Below are 26,775 nucleotides of genomic sequence, written 5' to 3' on the forward strand. Positions count from 1 at the left end.
GGGTTGCTCTTGCCCTTGCCTGTCCCGAAGAGGCCTTGGACACACATTTCCATGGATTTCATTTCAGATCTTCCGGTGTCTCAGGGCATGTCTGTCATCTGGGTGGTATGTGATCGCTTTTCCAAGATGGTCCATTTGGTATCTTTGCCTAAGCTGCCTTCCTCTTCCGATCTGGTTCCTTTGTTCTTTCAGAATGTGGTTCGTTTACACGGCATTCCTGAGAATATTGTGTCTGACAGAGGATCCCAGTTTGTTTCCAGGTTCTGGCGATCCTTTTGTGCTAAGATGGGCATTGATTTGTCGTTTTCGTCTGCCTTTCATCCTCAGACTAATGGACAAACGGAGCGAACTAATCAGACTCTGGAGGCTTATTTGAGGTGTTTTGTTTCTGCAGATCAGGATGATTGGGTGACCTTCTTGCCGTTGGCGGAGTTTGCCCTTAATAATCGGGCTAGTTCCGCTACTTTGGTTTCGCCATTTTTTTGCAACTCTGGTTTCCATCCTCGTTTTTCCTCGGGACATGTGGAGCCTTCTGACTGTCCTGGGGTAGATTCCGTGGTGGATAGGTTGCAGCGGATCTGGAATCATGTGGTGGACAACTTGAAGTTGTCAGAGGAGAAGGCTCAGCGTTTTGCCAACCGCCGCCGCGGTGTGGGTCCCCGACTTCGTGTTGGGGATTTGGTATGGCTGTCTTCTCGATTTGTTCCTATGAAGGTCTCCTCTCCTAAATTTAAGCCTCGCTTCATCGGTCCTTACAAGATATTGGAAATCCTTAATCCTGTGTCCTTTCGCTTGGATCTTCCGGTGTGGTTTGCCATTCACAACGTGTTCCATAGGTCTTAGTTGCGGCGGTACGTTGTACCTGTGGTTCCTTCTGTTGAGCCTCCTGCTCCGGTGTTGGTTGAGGGCGAGTTGGAGTACGTGGTGGAGAAGATCTTGGATTCTCATCTCTCCAGGCGGAGGCTTCAGTATCTGGTCAAGTGGAAGGGCTATGGTCAGGAGGATAATTCCTGGGTGGTTGCCTCTGATGTGCATGCGGCCGATTTAGTTCGTGCCTTTCACGCTGCTCATCCTGATCGCCCTGGTGAGGGTTCGGTGACCCCTCCTTAAAGGGGGGGTACTGTTGTGAATTAGACTTTTTTGGCTCCCTCTTGTGGTCACTAGTGATATGACTCTGGGATTGTCTTTCCTCAGTTTGGCACCCACCTGGGTCGTTAGTCCAGGGGTGTTGCTATATAAACTTCCTGGTTTCTCAGTCCAGTGCCTGGCATCGTTGTAATCAGTTCCTTTCTGTTTGCTCCTGTCTGCTGGTCTTGGATCTTGCAAAATTAAGCTAAGTCCTGCTTCCTTGTTTTTTGGTTATTTGCTTTGCTCTTATTTTTTGTCCAGCTTGTACTAAATGTGATTCCTGATTTTGCTGGAAGCTCTAGGGGGCTGGTGTTCTCCCCCCGGGCCGTTAGACGGTTCGGGGGTTCTTGAATATCCAGCGTGGAAATTTTGATAGGGTTTTTGCTGACCATATAAGTCATCTTACTATATTCTGCTATTAGTCAGTGGGCCTCTCTTTGCTAAATATCTAGTTCATTCTTACGTTTGTCTTTTCTCCTTACCTCACCGTTATTATTTGTTGGGGGCTTGTATCCAACTTTTGGGGTCTTTTCTCTGGAGGCAAGAAAGGTCTATCTTTTCCCTTCTAGGGTTAGTTAGTTCTCCGGCTGGCGCGAGACGTCTAGAACCAACGTAGGCACGTTCCCCGGCTGCTGCTATTTGTGGTGCTAGGATTAGATATATGGTCAGCCCAGTTACCACTGCCCTATGAGCTGTTTTTTTGTGTTTGCAGACTTGGTATGTACTTTTGAGACCCTCTGCCATTGGGGTCATAACAATACCCTCACTGATAGCCGCCAAGACATGTAAGCGCATGCATTTTTACACATGATACTCATACATGACACTTAAAAAAATCGGGACATTTTGAACATTTTTTATCCATTTTTTCATCATCTGCATAGCAACAAAAATTCTAACCATCCTGCAAGTTCTATATTTCCACGACTTTTTCTTTTGTTGCTGCAATTACAATGCTGAGGAGTATAAGTTTGTGTGTACATATATATATATATATATATATATACATACACACACACACACACACACACACGTTCATTAATTGTGTATTATATAATAATAGTAAATCTTTAGATTTCTGTAAGAAAGTAGCTGTGCAAAGCTCACTGTGATTCTCTATGTGATGACTTTCTTTTCAACTGACTACACAAAACCTTTGCAAAGCAAACACATTCACCACTATTATAAAGGTGTACAAAGCAAGCAAAGAAAAAAGGCTTAAATCTAAACCATTATGTCAAGAATTGAGAGTTAAGCACAATGTGTATCTTCACTTCATTTGCTTTGAAAAGCTTAATAATGAATGCTAATGACAGGAGGTGAAATGTCAGGACAAGAAATGTACAACCAGAAAATCTTGTTTTTTTCCTTTCAAGATGAGCCTTGAGTGAAATAAAAATATTATGCTGATACTTTTCAAGTTTCATCAAGTCTCTGTAATGTTCAAATTAAAGTGATTAAGTCCAACCCGTCCTCAACTTCCTATAAAGAAATGGAGAAAACACAGAAACATACACCAGCAATGGAAACATAAAAACTAAAACATGCAATAAAATTAAAATGAAATAAAAAACACAGTAAGTTCCCCACTAAATCTTCAGAAAAACTGCTGAACAGAAACTAGAGCTTTCATTAAGTAAAGGACCGCAATTTCTAAGCAAAAATGGTAAGATTACTGCCACCCTGAACCACACTTTTGCAATCATGTCACCTTTATATATACAAAAGCATCCCAACATGTCTTAAAAAAAACAAACAAACAAACCTCACTTAAGGCCCCTTCACACTGTGCAATCAAAGTCTGAACGAGCGTTCGATTTGTGACGTTTATCCGTCCTCGTTCCGAGGTTGCAAAGTGTGACATGGCGTTACGATTTGCGACGCAGCCCAGCATCGTACGATGTGAAAGAAAGAGCAGAACTTTCTTTCGTCGTAAATGTCTCGCTGTGGCGGTCGAAATCGTAGTATGTGACGGCGGTCATACGAGCTCGTAATGCGACTACGTGGGTTGGGCTTCCGCATACCTGTCTCCTGATTGGGCGTGACGTTTTAGCACGCCCATGCTGGTAATACGTCACGCTCGGAGTCGTAGGACTATGGCGGTGTGAAGGGTAGCGTACGATTGCGACGCGTGACGTTCACATCGCAACTACGTCAGAAAAAGCGTTAACATCGTAGAGTGTGACCGCTGGCTACGAGCTCGTACTGCGATGTCGAATATGACGCAAATGCGTCGTAATCGTAGCAGAATCGACCAGTGTGAAGGGGCCCTTAGTCTAAAAAGGAATTTTAGATGGAGTCTGTCACATGGGTTAAACTAACAACATGACCAGGTAGAAGACTTGTTGAAATCTAACTTTGTGGTCTCACATAGACTTGGCATTGGAGGGTAAAAAAATAATCCTTGATTGCCTATACCAATGGGCTGGAAAGTGACCCAGGGTGCTCCAAAGCTGGTCAAGTGCTCCAACTCTCCATAAACTCTGCCCAATTCCACAGTCTTGGCTTTGATTGATGGCTCCAGTGTTCAAATGTTACTGTGGCCACAAATATATATTTGTTTAGTGGCCATTTATCAACCAACCTCCTTAACTAGGTACTGTTTATGGAGTGGATAGGTAAAAAAACACTTGGTAAAGACTTGTTTAAAGGTCCATTTAGATGGGCCCATTTGGGCCAGTTAATAAGCCACCTTTAAAGTGAGTTTTTCAGCCCAGAATGACTGTTCAAACCAAGTACAGGCACTTGGTGTGACCAAACATTTAGGCCACGTTCACACTTTGCGTTTTTTCCTGCGGATCCGCGGCGATTTTAATGCTGCGGGTCCGCAGCAGTTTCCATAGCGTTTACATTAACATGTAAACCCTATGGAAAACGCAAACCGCAGTGCACATGCTGCGGGAAAAACCGCACAGAAACGCAGCGGTTTAAAACCCGCAGCATGTCACTTCTTTGTGCAGAATCGCAGCGATTCTGCACCCATAGGAAAGCATTGAACCGCTTACTTCCCGCATGGGGCTGTGCCCACGTTGCGGGAAGTAAGCGGCTAATGTGCGGTTGTTACCCGGGGTGGAGGAGAGGAGACTCCCCTCCAGGCCCTGGGAAGCATAAATAGTGTAAAAAAAAATAATTAAAATAAAAAATAATGCTATACTCACCTCTCAGCGCTGCACGCGGCCGCCCGGTCTCAGTTGCTGTGCGAGCAGGACCTGTGGTGACGTTGCGGTCACATGACCGTGATGACGCCGCGGTCACATGACCGTGACGTCACGAAGGTCCTTCTCGCACAGCATCTTTGGAACCGGATCGCCGCGTGCAGCGCCCAGGAGATCCGGACATCGGAGGGTGAGTATAACCAATTTTTATTATTTTTACCATTACTATTGATGCTGCATACTGCTGCATATGCAGCATCAATAGTATAGGCGGAAACCCGCAGCGGAAACCGCGGAACAAACCGCGATAAATCTGCAGGGATAACCGCAGCGGTTTTGCCCTGCAGACTTATCAATTCCGCTGCGGGAGAACCCGCAGAGGACGCCGCAAAGTGTGAACGTAGCCTTAAAGAGCACCTTCCCAACTACTTGTTTACTACCTATTTCTGGCTCTATAATACCAGAGCTGTCAATCAAAAAAGAGGTAGGGTGGCGATAGGAAAAAAACAACTAGGTGGGAAGGTGCACAACTGTTTGGCGACACCAAGGGAGCTCCGAGCACGTGTACTTCTGAACAGTTATTCAGTGCTAACAGCCTTCAACTATACACAAGGCTTGCATTGCTCGTGTACTAGTCCATTCACACATGCTGACAAATCTGTATGAGTAGGAACAATTATTAATATGATCGTTCTTTCCCATATAGCATCAGTTGTCAGCTTCACACTACCGGTTTGCATGGGATGATGTGCAAACTACATGATTTCTTTGCTAGCAAAAATAATCTTATTTTGCGGGGATTCCCTAGCAACCAGGCCACCCCCACATGTACTTATGCTGGCTAACAGATGTAAATCATTCAGCTGCGGCAATAAAAAATAAATTTCCGAGCACTAAAAAATACTCGGAGGACCCCCGAGCATGCTCGGGAAATCTCGAGTAATGAGTATATTCGCTCATCACAGACATCCATCACACAATATAGATTATACAGGTACCCATCACATAATATTCATTATATAAGTATCCAACAGACAATATACATTATACAAGTATCCAACAGACAATATACATTATACAAGTATCCATCAGACAATATACTTTACACCGGTATCCATCACACAATATACATTATACAGGTATCCATCACACAATATACATTATACAAGTATCCATCACACAATATACATTATACAAGTATCCATCACACAATATACATTATACAAGTATCCATCACACAATATACATTATACAAGTATCCATCACACAATATACATTATACAAGTATCCATCACACAATATACTTTACACCGGTATCCATCACACAATATACATTACTCAGGTATCAATTTGTATCAACGAGCTTCCTGACAGGCTACCTTCACTTAAAAGGGTTATCCACTACTAGGACAACCCCTTCTTGATGTTTGTCCCCCATAATATAATAAAGCTTATACTTACCTCCCGTGTTGGCATCATTCCCACGGTGTTGGTACTCAATCTCCTGGGGCTCCCGTGCGGTTACATGTGACGCCGGCGCCCAATAAGCACTGGCGTTCCTGTCCCTGCCTTCGGACAAATCAAACATGAAGAGGAAGTCCGGCCTGCAGCTGATCTCGGACCTTCTCTTCACGCTCAATTTGACAGGAGGCGGGGACAGTGACGCTGGCGCAGATTGGGTGCCGGCGTCATGTGACACAAAAACAGCACGGGAGCCCCGGGACAGCGAGTGGCGACATGGCACTAGAACAGTAGATGAGTATAAGCGGTATTGTGCCAAGCGAGAGGTATGACAAGAAGTTGTCTAAGTAGTGGACAACTTCTTTAAAAGTCAAAGAGGGATTTGTCTCCTGCATAATATGCCAGGGCGAACACACAGAATTCCAATTTATGAATAATTTGCACTTTTGTGTTAGTGTACAGAGGCCATAAGAACAATTTGTATGCAGGATATTGTGTATTCTTGTTGATGACTACGGATGGAGACAAATGCCCTTTTTTCACGTCACACTGTGGTTTAATAAATATGACTTCTGCAGATGTCTGACAGAATCCTGTGGCTTAGTGCCTTATTCTACAAGGTTGTGCTTCCTGGGCATAAACCAACACATTGCCAGATGCTGACTCACGGCACCAGCACCAGGCAAAGGTTTTCCTGCAGCAACAAGACAGGACACAAAGGAAACCATGTTTTATATAGCTGATAAAGTACTAAAAGGTACATGCTAAGGTAGATGTAAATAGACAAAAATAAACTGAGAACATCATAAGAGGAGTGCTGGAGAAGCACAGGGTAATTGGCATATACACTATAACAGCAAGCTAGGCATGGAAACACAGTGCCTTGCGAAAGTATTCGGCTCCCTGGAACTTTTCAACCTTTTCCCACATATCATGCCTCAAACATAAAGATACTAAACATAAATTTTTGGTGAACAATCAACAACTAGTGGAACACAATTGCGAAGTTGAATGAAATTTATTGGTTATTTTAATTTTTTTGGGAAATTCCAAAACTGAAAAGGGGGGCATGCAATATTATTCGGCCCCTTTACTTTCAGCGTAGCAAACTCACTCCAGAAGTTCATTGTGGATCTCTGAATGATCCAATGTTGTCCTAAATGCCTAATGATAAATATAATCCACCTCTGTGTAATCAAGTCTCGGTATAAATGCACCTGCTCCGTGATAGTCTCAGGGTTCTGTTTGAAGCACAGAGAGCATCATGAAGACCAAGGAACACAACAGGCAGGTCCGTGATACTGTTGTGGAGAAGTTTAAAGCCGGATTTGGATACAAAATGATTTCCAAAACTTTAAACATCGCAAGGAGCACTGCGCAAGCTATCATATTGAAATGGAAGGAGTATCATACCACTGCAAATCTACCAAGACCCGGCCGTCCTTCTAAACTTTCATCTCAAACAAGGAGATCAGAGATGCAGCCAAGAGGCCCATGATCACTCTGGATGAACTGCAGAGATCTACAGCTGAGGTGGGACAGTCTGTCCATAGGACAATAATCAGTCGTGCACAAATCTGGCCTTTATGGAAGAGTGGCAAGAAGAAAGCCATTTCTCAAAGGTATCCATAAAAAGTGTTGTTTAAGGTTTGCAACAAGCCACCTGGGAGACACATCAAACATGTGGAAGAAGGTGCTCTGGTCAGATGAAACCAAAATAAAACTTTATGGCAACAATGCCAAACGATATGTTTGGCGTAAAGGCAACACAGCTCATCACCCTGAACACACCATCCCCACTGTCAAACATGGTGGTGGCAGCATCATGGTTTGGGCCTGCTTTTCCTCAGCAGGGACAGGGAAGATTGTTAAAATTGATGGGAAGATGGATGGAGCCAAATACAGGACCATTCTTGAAGAAAACCTGTTGGAGTCTGCAAAAGACCTGAGACTGGGACGGAGATTTGTCTTCCAAAAGACAATGATCCCAAACATAAAGCAAAATCTACAATGGAATGGTTCACAAATAAACGTATCCAGGTGTTAGAATGGCCAAGTCAAAGTCCAGACCTCAATCCAATCGAGAATCTGTGGAAAGAGCTGAAAACTGCTGTTCACAAACGATCTTCATCAAACCTCACTGAGCTCGAGCTGTTTGACAAGGAAGAATGGGCAAGAATTTCAGTCTTTCGATGTACAAAACTGATAGAGACATAACCCAAGTGACTTGCAGCTGTAATCGCAGCACAAGGTGGCGCAATAAAGTATTAGGTTAAAGGGGCCGAATAATATTGCACGCCCCATTTTTCTTTTTTTTTGAATTTCCACAGAAATTTAAAATAACTAGTGATGAGCGAATATACTCGTTACTCGAGATTTCTCGAGCACGCTCGGGGGTCCTCCGAGTATTTTTTATTGCTCGGAGATTTAGTTTTTCTTGCCGCAGCTGAATGATTTACATCTGTTAGCAAGCATAAGTACATGTGGGGATTCCCTAGCAACCAGGCAACCCCCACACGTACTTATGCTGGCTAACAGATGTAAATCATTCAGCTGTGGCAAGAAAAACGAAATCTCCGAGCACTAAAAAATACTCAGAGGACCCTCGAGCGTGCTCGAGAAATCTCGAGTAACGAGTATATTCGCTCATCACTAAAAATAACCAATACATTTTGTTCAACTTCAAAACTGTGTTCCACTTGTTGTTGATTCTTCACCAAAAAATTACATTTGGTATCTTTATGTTTGAAGCATGATATGTGGGAAAAATTCCAGGGAGCCAAATACTATCGCAAGCCACTGTAAATATATTTTGTAGCAAAGGCCAAGTATCTTCAAAATGGACAACCTTCAACAGTAGCCATATATAGCATGTAAATCAGGAATTCTTAGTCATTATGTTAGACCATGATGAAAACACCCATTTTCTTTATTGCATATAAAATATTATGGCGCAATAAATATCCAATAGCACATATCAAAATGTAATCACCTACAGAGATACACTTTCCACCATATTTACTCACGGTGTGTAACAATCCAGGACGACAGTATAGGCTTCAAGCAAAAGAGAAAGGGAAACACCACTTAAAAGTCGCGCAGGTGTACAGACGCTCTTGCATCTCAGCATGGTCAACATGTCAAGATCTACACCATGGAAAGCAGCCTATTGCTGTTTCCAATTGTTATGCACCGTGGGCGAATACGGGGGAAGGCCAAATCACATGCACCACTACTATCAGCAAGTTAAAAGTAGTCCATAATTTATAATCAAAGGGCATGACGAAATAGTGCTATTGAGAACATATAACTTCATCGGATGGGCTTTTGCAATTGGGGCATGTTAAGATTGCAGTTGTTTGGTCTAGGTTGGTCTTCCCACTTATCTCCCCTACCTTTAAACGTATAATGCGCCTCTCACTCCAGTGATCAATTTACAACACACACCTGTACTTTGAGGAGGCCATGGAGGACAGAGAGCGTGTGCTCTACAAGAAATGCTATCTGGCACCATATTTTTTAACAATTTCTAAATCAGCTGAGCACGAAGGTGGTGATTGACAAATGGAGAAGATGAGAGGTCACCAGACCAAACAGGTTTTGTAAAAACAAGAAAGCCAGTATGGCTGCAACAGAGCAAACAAGTGACAAAAGTTCTGAGGCTCAGATTGACAAGCCCATTAGCAGCATTAAGGCTGAAAAGTGTCTACACAATAAGCATAGAGGTTCACTGGGAAACTCGCATACAAATATATTTTTTTTAATTTATTTAGTCTGATCAGTAAGAGATGAAGAATATCAATCATTAAAGGGAACCAGTCATGTAAAAAAACACTTTTAACCTGCAGGTATTTGGTTAGTCTGCAGGGTATTAGCGTTTTGCAGCTGCCTTGTACCCGAACTGAGAGCCCGCTGCTGGGAGGAAATTAACTTTATTGGGCTTTCAGCCGGGGTGTAACTACAACAGGCGCAGGGGTTGCAATCGCACCTGGGCCCTGGAACCTAGGGGGCCCTAAAAGTCCCTTTGGCCTGTAGAAAAAGACTACTGCTATTAAAGATTTAAAATATTTGGAGCTTTCGCATCCGGGCCCATGAGTTTCAAGTTACGTCACTGGCTTTCAGTCCTAGGAGGGTGGCTGGCGTGGCTTCAGTCTTCGCTCAGAACATAGTGAGCAGCGGCTGTAACCACAACCTGAAACAGCAAACTCTAATGCTAAGCAGGCTGTCAGTTAGCACTATGCACTGAGCAGTGACTGAAGCTGCGCTAGCCACACACCCCCATGACTGAAAGCCCGATGCTGCCAGGAGGAATTCAGTTTATTTCCTCCCAGCAGCGAGGCTCTCCATGCAGGTGCCAGGCAGCTTCAGAAAGCTATTAAGCTTGAGATGAACCCCATATCTGGAGGTTAATAGCATTTTTTTCATGACTGGTTCCCATTAATGATTCATTTATTGAAATTCTTCATCTCTTACTGATCAGACCGATTGACAGCTTTCTCCGGTTACAAAGTATAGAAAATAAGCTGGTAATCAGTGGCAGGAATCGTCTGAAGATCATGAAAAGTTGTTTGACAGCAGTAGACATGTGCTGCTTGTCAAAAATAATGATTTTATGAAAACTATTGCAAGAATAAGCTGATTCAGCCCCAGAGAGTGCTAACTTACAAGTACAGAAGGAGAACGGACCTTGCCTGTGATGGCCTGAAATCTACAAATTAATATACAAAAACGCTCCACATAAGGTCCTGTAGATGGGTTCTGTACACTGTAGAGGCTGGTGTTCAGGATACTTTAGAACAGCGGTTCTCAACCTGGGGGTCGCGACCCCGAGGGGGGTCGAACGACCAAAACACAGGGGTCGCCACCTCTCTCACCTCCCCGTCCACCTTCCCCGGTATGCCTGGACTGCTAGCTTTACTCCCGGCATAGCTTTGGGATCCCCGCAGGAAAATGAATCGATCGCGCATCGGATCTAGGGAGATACCAACTTCCGACGTCCCCCCTTCTTGTTTGGTGCAGCCAGGACAGAGCCGGAATCTGTGGCACGTATCTGGCAACCAGGCAACGGAATCCAGGGATGCAGGAAGAACGCGGCTGCCGGCATCGGTAATCGGCTTGAAGGGCTGTGGTAGAGCACGCCATAAAGGAGCCGTTCGGTACCCAGCAGTCATCCGCCGCCATCACTGTGTTACAGTGTGCCCCCGGACAGACACCTCCCCCATCCCCTCCGGAGTAACAAGTAAGACTCCCAGACATTGGGAACCTACCAGTTATTTTTGTGGCTCAATAACTGGTCATTTAAAGCAGAATGTCCTATTTTATACTTTTAGGCCATGTTCACACAGTGCGTTTTTTACCGCGGAACCGCAGCGGTTTTGCCGCTGCGGTTCCGCAGCTTTTTTCCATGCAGGGTACAGTACAATGTACCCTATGGAAAACAGGAACCACTGTGCACATGATCCTGAATTTAAAAAAAAAAGCCGCGCTGAATAGCTGCGGGAAAAAAGAAGGAGCATGTCACTTCTTTGCCCGAAACAGCAGCGGTTCTGCACCCATAGACCTCCATTGTGAGGTCAAACCCGCAGTAAAACCCGCAGATCAAAAATATGTCTGCGGGTTTTATTGCGGTTTGTGGTGCAGAACCGCTGCGGCCGGAAGTGCGTGGGCGGAAGTGCGTGGGCGGAAGTGCGTGGGCAGAAGTGCTTGGGCGGAGAGACATGGAGGCATACCGTCGCATGGGGATCGTGTCGGCCGTTTGATTGATTTGGTGTGTGTGTGTGTATGTATGTGTGTGTGTGTGTGCGTGTGTGTGTCCCCATGCGACGCTAGTGCCACCATTGTGCTAAGTCGCCGTATGGGACTACTACTCCCATCCGGTATTAGGATGGGAGAGTTGTCCCTGTGTCCGGCGACTTAGCACAGTTGTAAAGTTACACAAAACACCTACACACAATACACATACATGACACACAGTACATACAACATATAACACAGAGTATATACTCACCAACAGCACACTTGTAGGCGAAGCCCTCGATCCTCCAGGAAAAAATCCAAAAATAATAAACCAAATTCATACTCCCTGTCTGCAGAATCCATAAAACGAGTGTCCCACGCCGATCGGCTGCTCTCCGGCGATACACTGCCAGGAGCGAAGCTCCTAGCAGTGTATCGCGTACTGTTCCGGAGTTCAATGGCTCCGGCGTCTCGGTTAACGGCAGTACAGCTGCGTTGAACTTTCCCACGCAGCACTGCCGTTAAGCGAGAGTGCCGGGGTCAATGACCGCCGGTAAACTCGCTCGCGCATGTGCAGTGACACACCGACAGGAACTATGGCTCCTGTCAGTGTGTTGCTGCAGCCGTGGAGAGCAGACATATCTCTGGATGTGTCTGTTCTCCATGGAAGATCTTCGTGGGATACGTGTCACTTAAATATGTGATACGTGGCACTGAAATACGTGGCACTGAAATACGTGATACGTGGCACTGAAATACGTGGCACTGAAATACATGGCACTGAAATACGTGGCACTGAAATACGTGGCACTTAAATACGTGATACGTGGCACTTAAATATGTGGCACTTAAATACGTGGCACTGAAATACGTGATACGTGGCACTTAAATACGTGGCACTTAAATACGTGGCACTTAAATACGTGGCACTGAAATACGTGATACGTGGCACTTAAATACGTGGCACTTAAATACGTGGCACTGAAATACGTGAAAATTACAGTTTTAAAGTAGCCACCAAAATTATTTTTTGGGTTGGGGGTCACCGCAACATGAGCAACTGTATTGCGGGGTCACGGCATTAGAAAGGTTGAGAACCACTGCTTTAGAAGATTTAGATGGTGGTTGAGAGACTGAAGTGTTGGGGTAGCAAGTTCCAGAGTATAGGTGATACATGGAAAAAAAACCCATGGAACTGGTGTGAAAAGAGCAGAGAAAAAAGATACTGTGAGGCTCAGAAAATACGTGTGGGGAAATATCGGGAGATTACGTCAGAAATGTATGGACGGGATAGGCTATGGGCAGCCTTCGCATGTCGTTAATATTTTAATCTGAATTCAATTAGGAATTACCAGCTAGATCAAGAAATTTGGGTTTTGCTAAACACAACCGAGTTCAATTCTCATTTCATTCAAAATTTTAGGACAAATGTCCTAAATAGGGTGATCAGAGACATGATTACAATGCTAACTTGTAAGTTTCACAAAGAAAACTCAATGTTGTAGGCTCAATGTATATGTCCCACTAAAAATAAGTCATACATCATGTTGTCATAATGATAGGTCAGGCATGCAAAGCCATATTTTAGAATGTGGTAATAGACTACAAGTAATGAAGAAACGTCTCATTGTACTGGATGACAGGCTTCAAAAACAAAAACAGTCCTTAAATTACAGTAAAAAAGTGTAAAATCGACACTTATTGGTACATAATGAAGGAATTCATCTTGTTTTACAGCTTTCTGTGGAGATATTGCCCATTGCAAATGAACAGACTAAAAATGTCTGGAACCTTCTCAAGATCACAAGAGTTCAGACTGATGCCCCAAAGCTTCAGTCACATGCAAGAGAGGTGTAATAAATCTGTCTCGTATATTAGGTCTTGTAGATAAACAGACAAGAATTAATATGACAAACAAGACTGAAAACAGCAATCCTACTGTTCCGACCTAAAAAACAAAGAGCAAGAATTGACGAATACAAAAATAAGTTTTATCCTGGTAAAAATACATTTTAATCCTTTTACTGGGGTTGATCTTTCTTGGGTAGGTTTACTTTTTATTAGCATGTTCAGTATGGACTAACAGCTCATACTTACATTATATATAGTGCTCGTAAAATATCAAAGACACCTTGTCTGATCTGTGCAGACAAATCTTTGGTTACTCTTAAATACCTAAACAATACAACAACAAACACATCTTTTTCTCTTTTTAGATGCCTAGAAAATTGCAGAATACACATTTCTCTTAAATTCTTTTTCTTTTACCTTTGCTTCAGCCTACGCTTAGCTGTAGTAGGGACATTGGCTCCATATCCATAGGAGAATAAAACTCTTTCAGCTTCAGCTTCATCTTCCACTGTAACAGAGAGGAAAATAATACATTTCCAAATATTCACAAAAATAAGCCATGTTCAAGTTGCCTAAAATATTACAAATCAGTTTTATTCAATTGCGCTATCTGCAAGGGTATAGTTCACTTGCAGAAAGGTTACTACATAGATGAGATACCTAAATGAAAATCCCTATTATCATAGTGACCTGCCAAAGTATTCACCTCCTTGGCTTCTTACCTATTTTGTTACATTTTAACCTGTGCTGAAATGTTTGTAATCCGACCTGTGTATGATGCATCAGCACTAACTAGTATAAGCTGGTGAAAGTGAGAAAAATATAGGCATACATTACATTTATAGGATCAAATAACTAAAAATTTGCATGTACATATGTAATCACCCCTTTTGCTATAAATCCACTAAAAATCTCTGGTGCCAGCAATGACCTTCATAAGTCACATGCTTAGTGAAAGGAAGCCACGCCATGAAGAAAGAGGCACCACTAAGGCTTCTTTCACACTTCAGTTTTTTGGCGTCAGTCACTTCCGACATAATGACGGATCGACGGATCCGTCACAATAGTTGAAAAAACGGATGTAACAGATCCGTTTTTTTGACGGATCCGTTACTCGGGGGTTGTATATACTTTTTGGAGCATGCGCAATTGAAAAAAATTTAAAAAACGGATTGGGGCTGCGGATCCGCCGAAATGACGGTCGCGACGGATCCGTCGCCCATAGATGGCCATTCTATGAAATGACGGACGCGACGGATCCGTCGCGATCCGCCATTTCAACGCAGACAAAAAACGTTGCAATGACCGTCAATGTCTAGATGACGTCCGCCAAATTTTGACGGATCCGTCGCATGACGGATGGAACGGACGACCATCCGTCACAATCCGTCGCTAATGCAAGTCTATGGGGAAAAAAACGGATACGTTGAAAAAAAAACGGATCCGTTTTTTGAGGAAAATGGCGGATTTAGACTGACGCCAAACAACTGAAGTGTGAAAGAGGTCTAACCAAACAAATCCATGAAAACCAAGGAGAGCTCCAAACAAGTCAGGGACAAAGTTGTTGAGAAGTACAAGTCAGGGTTGGGTTATAAAAAAATATCCTAACCTAGAATTATCCCTTGGAGCACCATCAAATGGAAAGAATATGGTACCACTACAAAGCTGCCAAGAGAGGGCCGCCCACGAAAACTCTCAGCCCGTGCAAGGAGGGCATTAATCAGAAAGGCAGCACAGAGACCACAGGTAACCCTGAAGGAGCTGTAGAGTTCCCAAGCAAAGACTGGATTATCTGTCCATACGTCCACAATAAGCCATACACTCCACAGAGGTGGCCTTTATGGAAGAATTGCGAGAAAAAAGCCTTTACTTACGCACAAAAATTGTAAGACTCATTAAGAGTTTGCCAAAAGACACGTGGGAGACTCCCAAAATGTATGGAGGAAGTGCATGACCTTACATTTAACACCATTAATGCTCATTTGCCATTTATCAGCCCAAGCTTCTAGTTTACATAAATCGTCATGTAATATAAAATTGTCCTCCTCTGTATTGATTACTCTGCAGAGTTTAGTGTCATCTGCAAAAATTGAAATTCTACTCTGTATGCCCCCTACAAGGTCATTAATAAATATGTTAAAAAGAAGAGGGCCCAATAATGACCCCTGTGGTACCCAATTGTTAACTGTGACCCAGTCCGAGTGTGCTCCATTGATAAACACCCTTTGTTTCCTATTCCTATCCCTGAGCCAGCTCTTAACCCACTTACACATATTTTCCCCTATTCCCATTGTTCTCATTTTATGTATCAACCTTGTGTGTGGCACCGTATCAAAAGCTTTTGAAAAGTCCATATACACTACGTCCACTGGGTTCCCTTGGTCCAGTCCGGAACTTACCTCTTCATAGAAATTGATCAGATTAGTCTGACAGGAACGGTCCCTAGTAAACCCATGTTGATATTGGGTCATGAGGTTATTCCTCTTCAGATACTCCAGCATTGCATCCCTTAAGGTACCTTCACACGAAGCGACGCTGCAGCGACAGCGACAACGATGCCGATCGCTGCAGCGTCGCTGTTTGATCGCTGGGGAGCTGTCACACAGACAGCTCTCCAGCGACCAACGATGCCGAGGTCCCCGGGTAACCAGGGTAAACATCGGGTTACTAAGCGCAGGGCCGCGCTTAGTAACCCGATGTTTACCCTGGTTACCAGCGTAAAAGTAAAAAAAACAAACAGTACATGCTCACCTGCGCGTCCCCCAGCGTCTGCTTCCTGACACTGACTGAGCTCCAGCCCTAACAGCACAGCGGTGACGTCACCGCTGTGCTTTCACTTTCACTTTAGGGCCGGCGCTCAGTAAGTGTCAGGAAGCGGACGCCGGGGGACGCGCAGGTGAGCATGTACTGTTTGTTTTTTTTTTTACTTTTACGCTGGTAACCAGGGTAAACATCGGGTTACTAAGCGCGGCCCTGCGCTTAGTAACCCGATGTTTACCCTGGTTATCAGTGTAAAACATCGCTGGTATCGTTGCTTTTGCTTTCAAACACAACGATACACGGCGATCGGACGACCAAATAAAGTTCTGGACTTTATTCAGCGACCAGCGACATCACAGCAGGATCCTGATCGCTGCTGCGTGTCAAACTAAACGATATCGCTAGCGAGGATGCTGCAACGTCACGGATCGCTAGCGATATCGTTACAAAGTCGTTTCGTGTGAAGGTACCTTTAGAATACCCTCCAGGATTTTACCCACAGTAGAGGTTAAGCTTACTGGCTTATAATTTCCGAGTTCAGGTTTTCTACCCTTTTTGAATATGGGCACCACATTTGCTATATGCAAGTCCTGTGGTACAGACCCTGTTATTATGGAGTCTTTAAAGATTAAAAATAATGGTCAATCAATGACTGTACTTAATTCCTGCAGTACTCGGTGGTTGTATCCCATCTGGGCCCGGAGATTTGTCAATTTTAGTGATTTTTAGACGCCGCCGTTCTTCCTGCTGGATTAAGCAGGTGACATTAAATCGAGAATTTTTGTTATCACTGATCTTGTTGCCTGTCTGGGATTTTCTTGTGTAAATACTGTTGAAAAAAAGTCATTTAGCATATTGTTTTTTTCCTCATCCTCATCCACCATTTCACCCAGACTATTAAGGGGGCCAACATTATCATTTTTTAGTTTCTTACTATTTATGTAGTTAAAGAATATTTTGGGATTATTTTTACTCTCTCTGGCAATGAGTCTCTCTGTTTCAATCTTTGCTGCCTTGATTTGCTTTTTACAGCATTTAATTTTTTGTATTTATTTAATGCCTCATCACTATCTACTTCCTTTAATTCTCTAAATGCTTTCTGTCACTTATTGTGCCCCCTACAGCTCTATTTAGCCATATTGGTTTCCTCCTATTTCTAGTAAGTTTATTCCCATACGGTATATACTGTGCACAGGTCCTATCCAGGATGCTAATAAACGTCTCCCATTTTTTTTTTGTGTATTTTTATGTCTCAGGATATCGTCCCAGTTAATTGCACCAAGATCATCTCTCATCCATTGGAAATTTGCCCTCCTAAAGTTTAGTGTCCTTGTAGCCCCTCTACTACACATCCATTAGAGGATACATGGAAACTTATTATTTTGTGATTACTATTCCCCAAGTGACCCCCAACCCTTATATTTGCTATGCGGTCTGGCCTGTTGGTTAATATTAGGTCTAGCAGTGCCCCCCTTCTTGTTGGGTCCTGAATCAGTTGTGAAAGGTAATGGTCTCTCATAGTTGTCAAAAACCGATTACCTTTGCTGGAACTGCAGGTTTCTGTTTCCCAATCTATTTCAGGGTACCATAGTTGAAGTCCCCCATAATAATGACTTCTCCTTGAGTCGCAGCTTCATCTATTTGCTTTATGAGGATATTCTCTGGTGCTTCCATTATTTTTGGAGACTTATAACAAACCCCTATCAGTAATTTATTATTTTTCCCCCTCCCCTTATCTCCACCCACAGGGACTCTACATTTTCATTAGATTCACATATATTATCATGCAGGATGTGTTTTAATGATTTTACATATAGACACACACCTCCCTCTCGCTTATCTGTATGGTCAAACAGCCCAGTCATGGCTCTCATCCAGCCATGTCTCAGATATCCCCATCATGTCATAATTATGTTCCAACAAAACTAATTCTAATCCCTCCAATTTGTTGGCGAGGCTCCTGGCATTAGTACACATGCACTTTATGTATCTTTCTGTACCTCTATCCTTTCTTAAACTATTAACTGTTCTAACCCCACCCCTCATGCCACCCCCAATTTCTTTATTTGTGCCCAGGTCTCTATCTACACTATCTTCCCCTCCTATAAAATGGATACCCTCCCCCCAACCCCTAGTTTAAACACTCCTCCAACCTTCTAGCCATTTTCTCCCCCAGCACAGCTGCACCCTCCCCATTGAGGTTCAGCCCGTCCCTAGCGTAGAACCTGTAGCCAACTGAGAAGTAGGCCCAGTTCTCCAGCAGCCGTTTATAGACTTGCGGGGACTGGGAAGTTGTGAGATGGAATATTAATATTGTCTGAAGTATCCATGGATGCTGGTATACTTCCGTCCAGGCCTTGTGAAAGGATTGGAGTCTTCCCCCCCACTTCCTTGGCGTCATTGTCTTCCTGTGTTAGTTGTCGGATTGAGAAAGGTTAATTCCTTCCTCTGTCTACCTCGGAGTAGCTCCATCTACCTGCTTTCTCTTTACCTCTATAATCCATTTTCTGATGGGATCAGGACCTCTGAAAGGACAATATCTTTTTTGTTTTCTTCTCTAGAAATCCCATTTTCTTGTCTGAGGTTCTCTCTAGTATGTCCAATACTGGGCAAAATACTCGGAAGATCGGAAAAGGGAATGGAACACAGCTTGTTTTTTTGAGTGGCTATCCCTTGACGTCTTAAGCCATATAGCCCGTCTTACAGTATTAGAGAGCACTGCATTCCTTGCTGCAAATCGGATTGGTTCCATGGACGCAATGGCCATAAACTCCGCTGCCATTTTGACCAAGGGAATGGATTCCAGGATCTCATCCCTGGATGTAGCAACTATATTAGCTTTGATAATTGCTGACAAATAGTGATGAGAGGGTGTGCTCAGATAAGGTGTTATCCGAGCACGCTCATGCGTTATTAGAGTATCTTTGGTGTGCTCGAATACAATGTTTGGGTCGCCGTGGCTGCAAGTCTCACGGCTGTTCGACAACCGCAACACATGCAGGGATTGCCTGTTAGGCAATCCCTGCTTGTGTTGCGGCTGTTGAAGAGCCACGAAGCATGCAGCCATGGCGACTCAAACCTAGTATTCGAGCACGCCAAAATTACTCTATTAGCACACGAGTGTGCTCGGATAACACCTTATGCGAGCATGTTCGCTCATCACTACTGCCAAAGTCTTACAAGTTCTCTTGAGTAGCCTATCTGCCTTCTTTTCCACAGGATCCCTCAAACATGATGAATCCTTGAAAGGAATAGATGTCTTTTTGGCTATTCTGGCTATGGGGATGTCGATCTTAGGGAATTCTTCCCATAATTTAATCTCTGGAAAATTAGATCTGAAACTACTTGGTATAATTAGTCTCTTTTCAAAGTGCTCCTATTCCTCTAGGATCATAGCCTTTATGTGTTTATTGACAGGGAATGCGCTATTCTTTCGGGGCCTTAACCTTCAAACATCTCATCCTGTATTGAGGGGGATTGGTGGGTCTCCTAAACTTTCATCGTATTCCTCACTGCTTGCTGGAGGCGTATCAGTATCTTCCCAATAGAAAAGGTATTTCTTTATCTCCTCTGGCAAGGTTGGGGTTAACCCTTCACTTTCCTCCTGTTCAGGGTCAGTAATAATAATGATAATTTTTATTTATATAGCGCCAACATATTCCGCAGCGCTTTACAATTTATAGAGGGGACTTGTACAGACAATAGACATTACAGCATAACAGAAATCACAGTTCAAAATAGATACCAGGAGGAATGAGGGCCCTGCTCGCAAGCTTACAATCTATGAGGAAAAGGGGAGACACGAGAGGTGGATGGTAACAATTGCTTTAATTATTTGGACCAGCCATAGTGTAAGGCTCGGGTGTTCATGTAAAGCTGCATGAACCAGTTAACTGCCTAAGTATGTAGCAGTACAGACACAGAGGCTATTAACTGCATAAAGTGTATGAGAACATGATGCGAGGAACCTGATTATGTTTTTTTTTTTTTTTTTAATAGGCCACACAGGGATAGTTAGGTTAACTTGATAATTCGTCCTCCTCTGAACTCGACTCCATAACCCATCACAGCAATTTTGGCCAAGGTGAATACTGGAAGGACTCAGGGGAAACTAGCTCCATTACGGAATTTTGCATCTCTTCTCTGATCATGGCCCTCCCCATTATAATCGTTTCCCATGTCAGGAAGTTTCATTTTGCATGTGGCATATTTTTTGTTTTCATGTTGCATATGGCTCAACTGACAAGCAACTTAAGTCACGAGCGCTCCTCCTATGCGTCTGTCCATGAAAAGGACAGGAAAAATAGTAGTGGGTGGTAGCGGGAAGGGTCTTTTATCCTCTTGTGTGTTCCTGTCCTTATCAAGGATATGAAGGACTACCTCCTGATGGAGCTATCAGGAGGGACGTCCTCGAAAAAAGTGATTCTGGCATTTCTTTTCTTATTGCACCATTTACCGAACAGATTAATTTTATATTTTGATAGATTGGACTTTCATGAACGCAGAAACACCAAATAAGTGTATTTTTATTTGTTTTATTTTTAATGGGGCAAAAGGGCAGTGATTTGGACTTTTATTTTTATTTTATATTTTTTCATATTATACATTTTTTTTTCTTTTTACTGCTTTTGTTAGTCCCCTTCGGAGACTTGAAGCTGTGATCACCTGATTGCTTGTGCTATACATAACAGGGCATCAGTTTTCTGGCATTTTCACTACATAAAAGGCACAGTTCACTGATTTAATTTATGAAGCTAAATTATGTTTTTTTGTGACAGCCTGCAATGATATTTACAAATAAAAAGACAACAGAAGTGTTCCCAATATCCCTATTGTGTATATACAGTTAAGTCCATATATATTTGGACAGAGACAACATTTTTCTAATTTTGGTTGTAGAAATTACCACAATGAATTTTAAACAAAACAATTCAGATGCAGTTGAAGTTCAGACTTTCAGGTTTCATTTGAGGGTATCCAACATTGGATGAAGGGTTTAGGAGTTTCAGCTCCTTAACATGTGCCACCCTGTTTTTAAAGGGACCAAAAGTAATTGGACAATTGACTCCAAGGCTATTTCATGGACAGGTGTGGGCAATTCCTTCATTATGTAATTCTCAATTAAGCAGATAAAAGGCCTGGAGTTGATTTGAGATGTGGTGATTTGAGATGTGGTGCTTGCATTTGGAAGGTTTTGCTGTGAAGTAAACATGCGGTCAAAGGAGCTTTCCATGCAGGTGAAACAAGCCATCCTTAAGCTGCGAAAACAGAATAAACCCATCCGAAAAATTGCTGCAATATTAGGAGTGGCAAAATCTACAGTTTGGTACATCCTGAGAAAGAAAGAAAGCACTGGTGAACTCATCAATGCAAAAAGACCTGGGCGCCCACGGAAGACAACAGTGGTGGATGATAATCTCCATGGTGAAGAGAAACCCCTTCACAACAGCCAACCAAGTGAACAGTCTCCAGGAGGTAGGAGTATCAATATCCAAATCTACCATAAAGAGAAGACTGCATGAAAGTAACTACAGAGGGTTCACTGCACGGTGCAAGCCACTCATAAGCATCAAGAATAAAAAGGCTAGACTGGACTTTGCTAAAAAACATCTAAAAAAGCCAGCACAGTTCTGGAAGAACATTCTTTGGACAGATGAAACCAAGATCAACCTCTACCAGAATGATGGAAAGAGAAAAGTATGGCGAAGGCGTGGTACAGCTCATGATCCAAAGCATACCACATCATCTGTAAAACACGGCGGAGGCAATGTGATGGCTTGGGCATGCATGGCTGCCAGTGGCACTGGGTCACTAGTGTTTATTGATGATGTGACACAGGACAGAAGCAGCAGAATGAATTCTGAGGTATTCAGAGCCACACTGTGTGCTCAGATCCAGCCAAATGCAGCCAAACTGATTGGTCGTCGTTTCATACTACAGATGGACAATGACCCAAAACATGAAGCCAAAGCAACCCAGGAGTCTATTAAAGCAAAGAAGTGGAATATTCCTGAATGGCCAAGTCAGTCACCTGATCTCAACCCAATTGAGCATGCATTTCACTTGTTAAAGACTAAACTTCGGACAGAAAGGCCCACAAACAAACAGCAACTGAAAACCACCGCAGTGAAGGCCTGGCAGAGCATCAAAAATGAGGAAACAGCGTCTGGTGATGTCCATGAGTTCAAGACTTCAGGCAGTCATTGCCAACAAAGGGTTTTCAACCAAGTACTAGAAATTAACATTTTCTTCAAAATTATTTAAGCTGCCCAATTACTTTTGGTCCCTTTAAAAACAGGGTGGAACATGTTAAGGAGCTGAAACTCCTAAACCCTTCATCCAATTTTAATGTGGATACCCTCAAATGAAAGCTGAAAGTCTGAACTTCAGCTGCATCTGAATTGTTTTGTTTAAAATTCATTGTGGTAATGTCTATAACCAAAATTAGAAAAATGTTGTCTCTGTCCAAATATATATGGACTTAACTGTATATGAATGCATGTGTGAATGAAAAAAATTAAATATAAAAAACTTGCTTTGTGCAGACTGAATTATAACATCATCCAATTCCTTTTCCAACTTTTCATACGTCTCCAGTCTTGCTCGCTGTTCAGAGTTCTGAGTCTGTACCTCTGTAACTCGCTTTTCTGTGGATGACTGCAGAGCGTAAAATTCCTTTATTAAAACCTGGGAGAGAACAATGCAGAATTTTAACAAATAAATTTCATATTAAGAACAAAATCATAAGGTAAAACGGGCGAAGTGGAGGGGACTGGAGTAAGATTTCTGGTGTTGGACACGAAGGTGCACGCCACTTGTCAGACGCTCCATAATCAAGAAGAGGCGTCTGACTCCACCACGCAAAAAAATCACTGGTCTTTATGAATCGGGGCCTTAGACTACAATCTTTTATCCTGATCCAAAAGAAGCATCTACAGCGATCTAGAGCTAGTAAGAGCATTAGGAAAGTGCCTCTGCTCTGACAACTTGTGTGTCCAGGCAATCAATATCACATATATTAAAAGTCCAGCAATCCAAAATTTGGTCTGTCTAGAAAATCTTTGGCTTTATTCAAAACCGCTTAAAAAGATTAGAAATAAACTATCTATGACTGGCTATGTGCCCCTTATTAGATATATTTTATTTTAGGATTTCCTGCTATTTTTTCCATGATTATAAGTAAGGAGAAAGATCTTAATTTTGACCATTTCAGACTGTATTTTAAATGAACAATTAACAATTTTTGTGTTTTAAACTAGGTTATTGTCAAGATTTGTTTTATTTCCATGATCTATTTGTAATAAGCAATGAAACAAGCAGCTAACAATTAGCTTTACAGAACTCAGTTTTATCACATATTTCTTTTTGTGGAACTGTAGAATAAAAAGTTTATTACTAGAGATAAGTAGCATACAAAAATAATGAATATTCTTTTGAAAGGTACATGTAAAGTTTGATGGAAATTACATGGTTAAACTACATGTCTTAACATACGCTGACATGCTTGGAACATTTGCAGAGGATTTTTGTGGCCTGTCAGCAAAATTGCCAAGAAATAAAATTAAGCAATAAATGCTCCAAATCAAGAAAGACAAGGCTCAAAGAGGTGAAGCAAGGACAGAATTCACAGAGATGACACAGCACAGAGGTGCGCTGATGTCTCAGGTATAAGAACATAAAGTCTTATCAGGTCTTCATCTTGTGAAAATGGGAGCGGAGAAAAATGGAAAGTATGTAACAAGATTTACAGATAAATATTCTACATTACACTGTCCATACCTCTAGCTTTTTCTGATACTTCTCACACTCTTGTTGGCACTTCTGTAGGTTGTCCGTGGTCTCCTCCAACACCATGTGGGCACGTTCTGCCTCAAAAGATTTCATTTTCGCTTGATGGAGAAGCTCAGACATTCTGCCCTCTGTACCCAGCTGCAACTGTCTATACCTACAAATGATGGGGCACAAGGATTGTCATTTTCAAAAATTTGCCTAATCGTCACCTATCCAATAGGTTAGAACAATGTTCTAATGCTCCCCACTGTGGCTGGCTGCATATCACATGACTGTCACAATGAGAAATCAAATTGGACCATCAACTAATTTAGGTTTACATAATACTATCATTTTAACCCCTTTATCTCAATGCCGGTTTTCACCTTCCTAACCAGGCTATTTTTGTCAATTCTGACCTGACTTTATGAGGTAATAACTCTGGAACGCTGCAACGGATCCTACTGATTCTGAGACTTTTTTTTGTGGCTTATTTTACTTCAGGATAGTGGTAAAAGCTCGATATGACTTGATCATATTTGGGAAAAAATCTGAAATTTGGCAAAAATGTTGAACATTTTTCAATTTTCAAAATTTTTACTTTGTATGCCCTTAAGTCAAAGAGTTATGTCACACAAAATAGTTAATAAATAACATTTCCCACATGTCTACTTTACATCACCACAACAGAAGTTTTTTTTGTTAGGAATTTATGTGTTAAAAGTTGACCAGTGATTTCTCATTTTTTCCAACAAAATTTACAAAACCATTTATTTTAGGAAACACATTACATTTAAAGTGATTTTGAGGGGTCAATATGACAAGTGACACCATTCTAAAAACTGCACCCCTCAAGGTGCTCAAAACCACATTTAAGAAGTTTATTAACCCTTTTAAACACAAACTTTTCTGGAATTGAGAGCGAACGCAATGTCGCATTTGGAGAGTCATTGATGTGCCTAAACACTGAAAACACCCCCACAAGTGACCCCATTTTGGAAACTAGACCCCTCAAGGAACATATCTAGATGTGTGGTGAGCACCTCTACCCCCAGGTGCTTCATAGAAGTTTATAACGTAGAGATGAGAAAATAAAAAACAAATTTTTTCAACAAAAATGTTCTTTTAGCCCCATTTTTTTTATTTTCAGAAGGGTAACAGGAGAAAATGGATCCCAACGTTTGTTGCGCAATTTCTCCTGAGTACACCGATGCCCCATATGTGGGGGTAAATACTGTTTGGGCACACGGTAGGTCTCGGAAGGAAGTCTGCTCGCATCATGTCACGTTTGGAGAGCCCATGATGTGCCTAAACAGTGGAAACCCCGCACATGTGACTATTTCGAAAATAGACAACCCCCCAAGGAGTTTATCTATATGTATGTTGAGCACTCTGAACCTCCAGGTGCTTCACAGAAATGTATAACGTTGAGCCGTGAAAATAAAAATAAAAAAAATGATTTTTTTTTTTCCAGAAAAATGTGTTTTAGCCCCAATTTCTTTTTCACAAGTGTAACCGGAAAAAACAAACCCCAAAATGTGTTTTGCAATTTCTTCTGAGTATGCTGATACCCCATATGTGGGGGAAACCTATCGTTTGGGTGAACGGCAGGTCTCGGAAGGAAAGGAGTGACGGTTTGGAGCGCAGACTTTGATTATAATGCGTTTGGAGAGACCTTGCGACTTGTGTACCTTGGACAGTGACAAGGGAGCTGATGTCACGGTGTATGCTGGTCAAGAATAGGACATCCCTCCTGTCCTTACACTTGACCGCCAGCACGTTGTCGCTGCATTGGGCTCTGCCCTTTCACAGTTAGGGAGGCCTTTCTGATTTTTTCACCATTAAACCCCAACTATACTTGCTGGAATGCAGCTACAAACTTGCAAAAACTCTCTACCTCAACAATCATCTGTCATTGGCTCCATACACATTAGATTGTTGGCTGGACCTATTGATATTGGCAGATTTGGCTAAATGTAGTTTAATGGTATGGGAACCTTAAGTTGCCTTCGCCAACCACTGCACATACAGTTCTCAACATTGCCAATTTCTTTGTGTCGTGCTTCTTGAAATGAGATTCAAAACAACATCTAGAAACTTCATTCTTCTTTGAAATCTTTGCATTGGGGAGACCTTGCTGATGCAGTATAACTATCTTTACCTTGTTGCTGTGCTTAAACTTTCCAGTGAATTTAAACTGTCTTCTACAGCCTCGCCTTTGCTGTTCCAAATGTTTTTTTTTTATTCCCCCTCCACAGCTTTTTTTTTAAATTTCAGTTAGTGACTGTGACTGTCAACCTACATATGAAAATTATGAGCATTATGATCTGGTTGATTTAATTGGTTATTCATACAATGGACTATAATCCTACAAAAGCCCTGACTTTGTGAAAGTGTACATAGAAGAACTGGAGCAGTTTTGAAGGCAAAGTGTGGTCTCACCAAACATTCATTTGATTTAGATTTCTCTTTTAGCATTCACTTTGTATTTTGTAAACTGATGTACATAAGCTAAAACTTTTATTTTTGCAAGTATTTGGACACTACTACACACATATATATAGTCACACATCTGTGCACACACACACACACACACACACTTCAACATTGAAAATGCAAAACCAAGAATAAGACGTTGTGGAATTAAGTAAATCAAAGGATTAAGAGACATGTTGATGATATGCAAATGATGAAAAAATGGAAATAAAATTCTACATAGCATTGCCCATGTGGTCTCCAGACCAATCTATGGCTATCTTTCTGTTTAAGATAATAGCAGGACTTTTTGATGGAGAGGATAGACCTCCATTACAGCAATTGGTCTCTTATTTGGAGGCCGCGTAGGCAACATGATGAAGAGGCCTTCATGAGGGAACATTGCACTAGTGCTATTCCTTGGATTTTGTGGTGTGGC

General features: G+C 42.3%; 1 protein-coding gene across 3 annotated transcripts in view; it reads right to left on the bottom strand.

The window, feature by feature from the left end:
- Window positions 1–26,775, bottom strand: part of PIBF1 (progesterone immunomodulatory binding factor 1) — a 283,033-nt gene that overhangs the window by 147,303 nt on the left and 108,955 nt on the right. For all 3 annotated transcript variants that reach the window (XM_077297253.1, XM_077297252.1, XM_077297251.1), the window contains exons 11-13: window positions 23,871–24,036; window positions 22,628–22,778; window positions 13,749–13,839 (exon numbers count right to left, since the gene is read on the bottom strand). In XM_077297253.1, the coding sequence (XP_077153368.1) occupies window positions 13,749–13,839; window positions 22,628–22,778; window positions 23,871–24,036 (408 nt within the window). The remainder of the gene's footprint in view (window positions 1–13,748; window positions 13,840–22,627; window positions 22,779–23,870; window positions 24,037–26,775) is intronic.

The sequence above is a fragment of the Ranitomeya variabilis genome, chromosome 3 (assembly GCF_051348905.1).
Source record: "Ranitomeya variabilis isolate aRanVar5 chromosome 3, aRanVar5.hap1, whole genome shotgun sequence".
Taxonomy (NCBI): Eukaryota; Metazoa; Chordata; class Amphibia; order Anura; family Dendrobatidae; genus Ranitomeya; species Ranitomeya variabilis.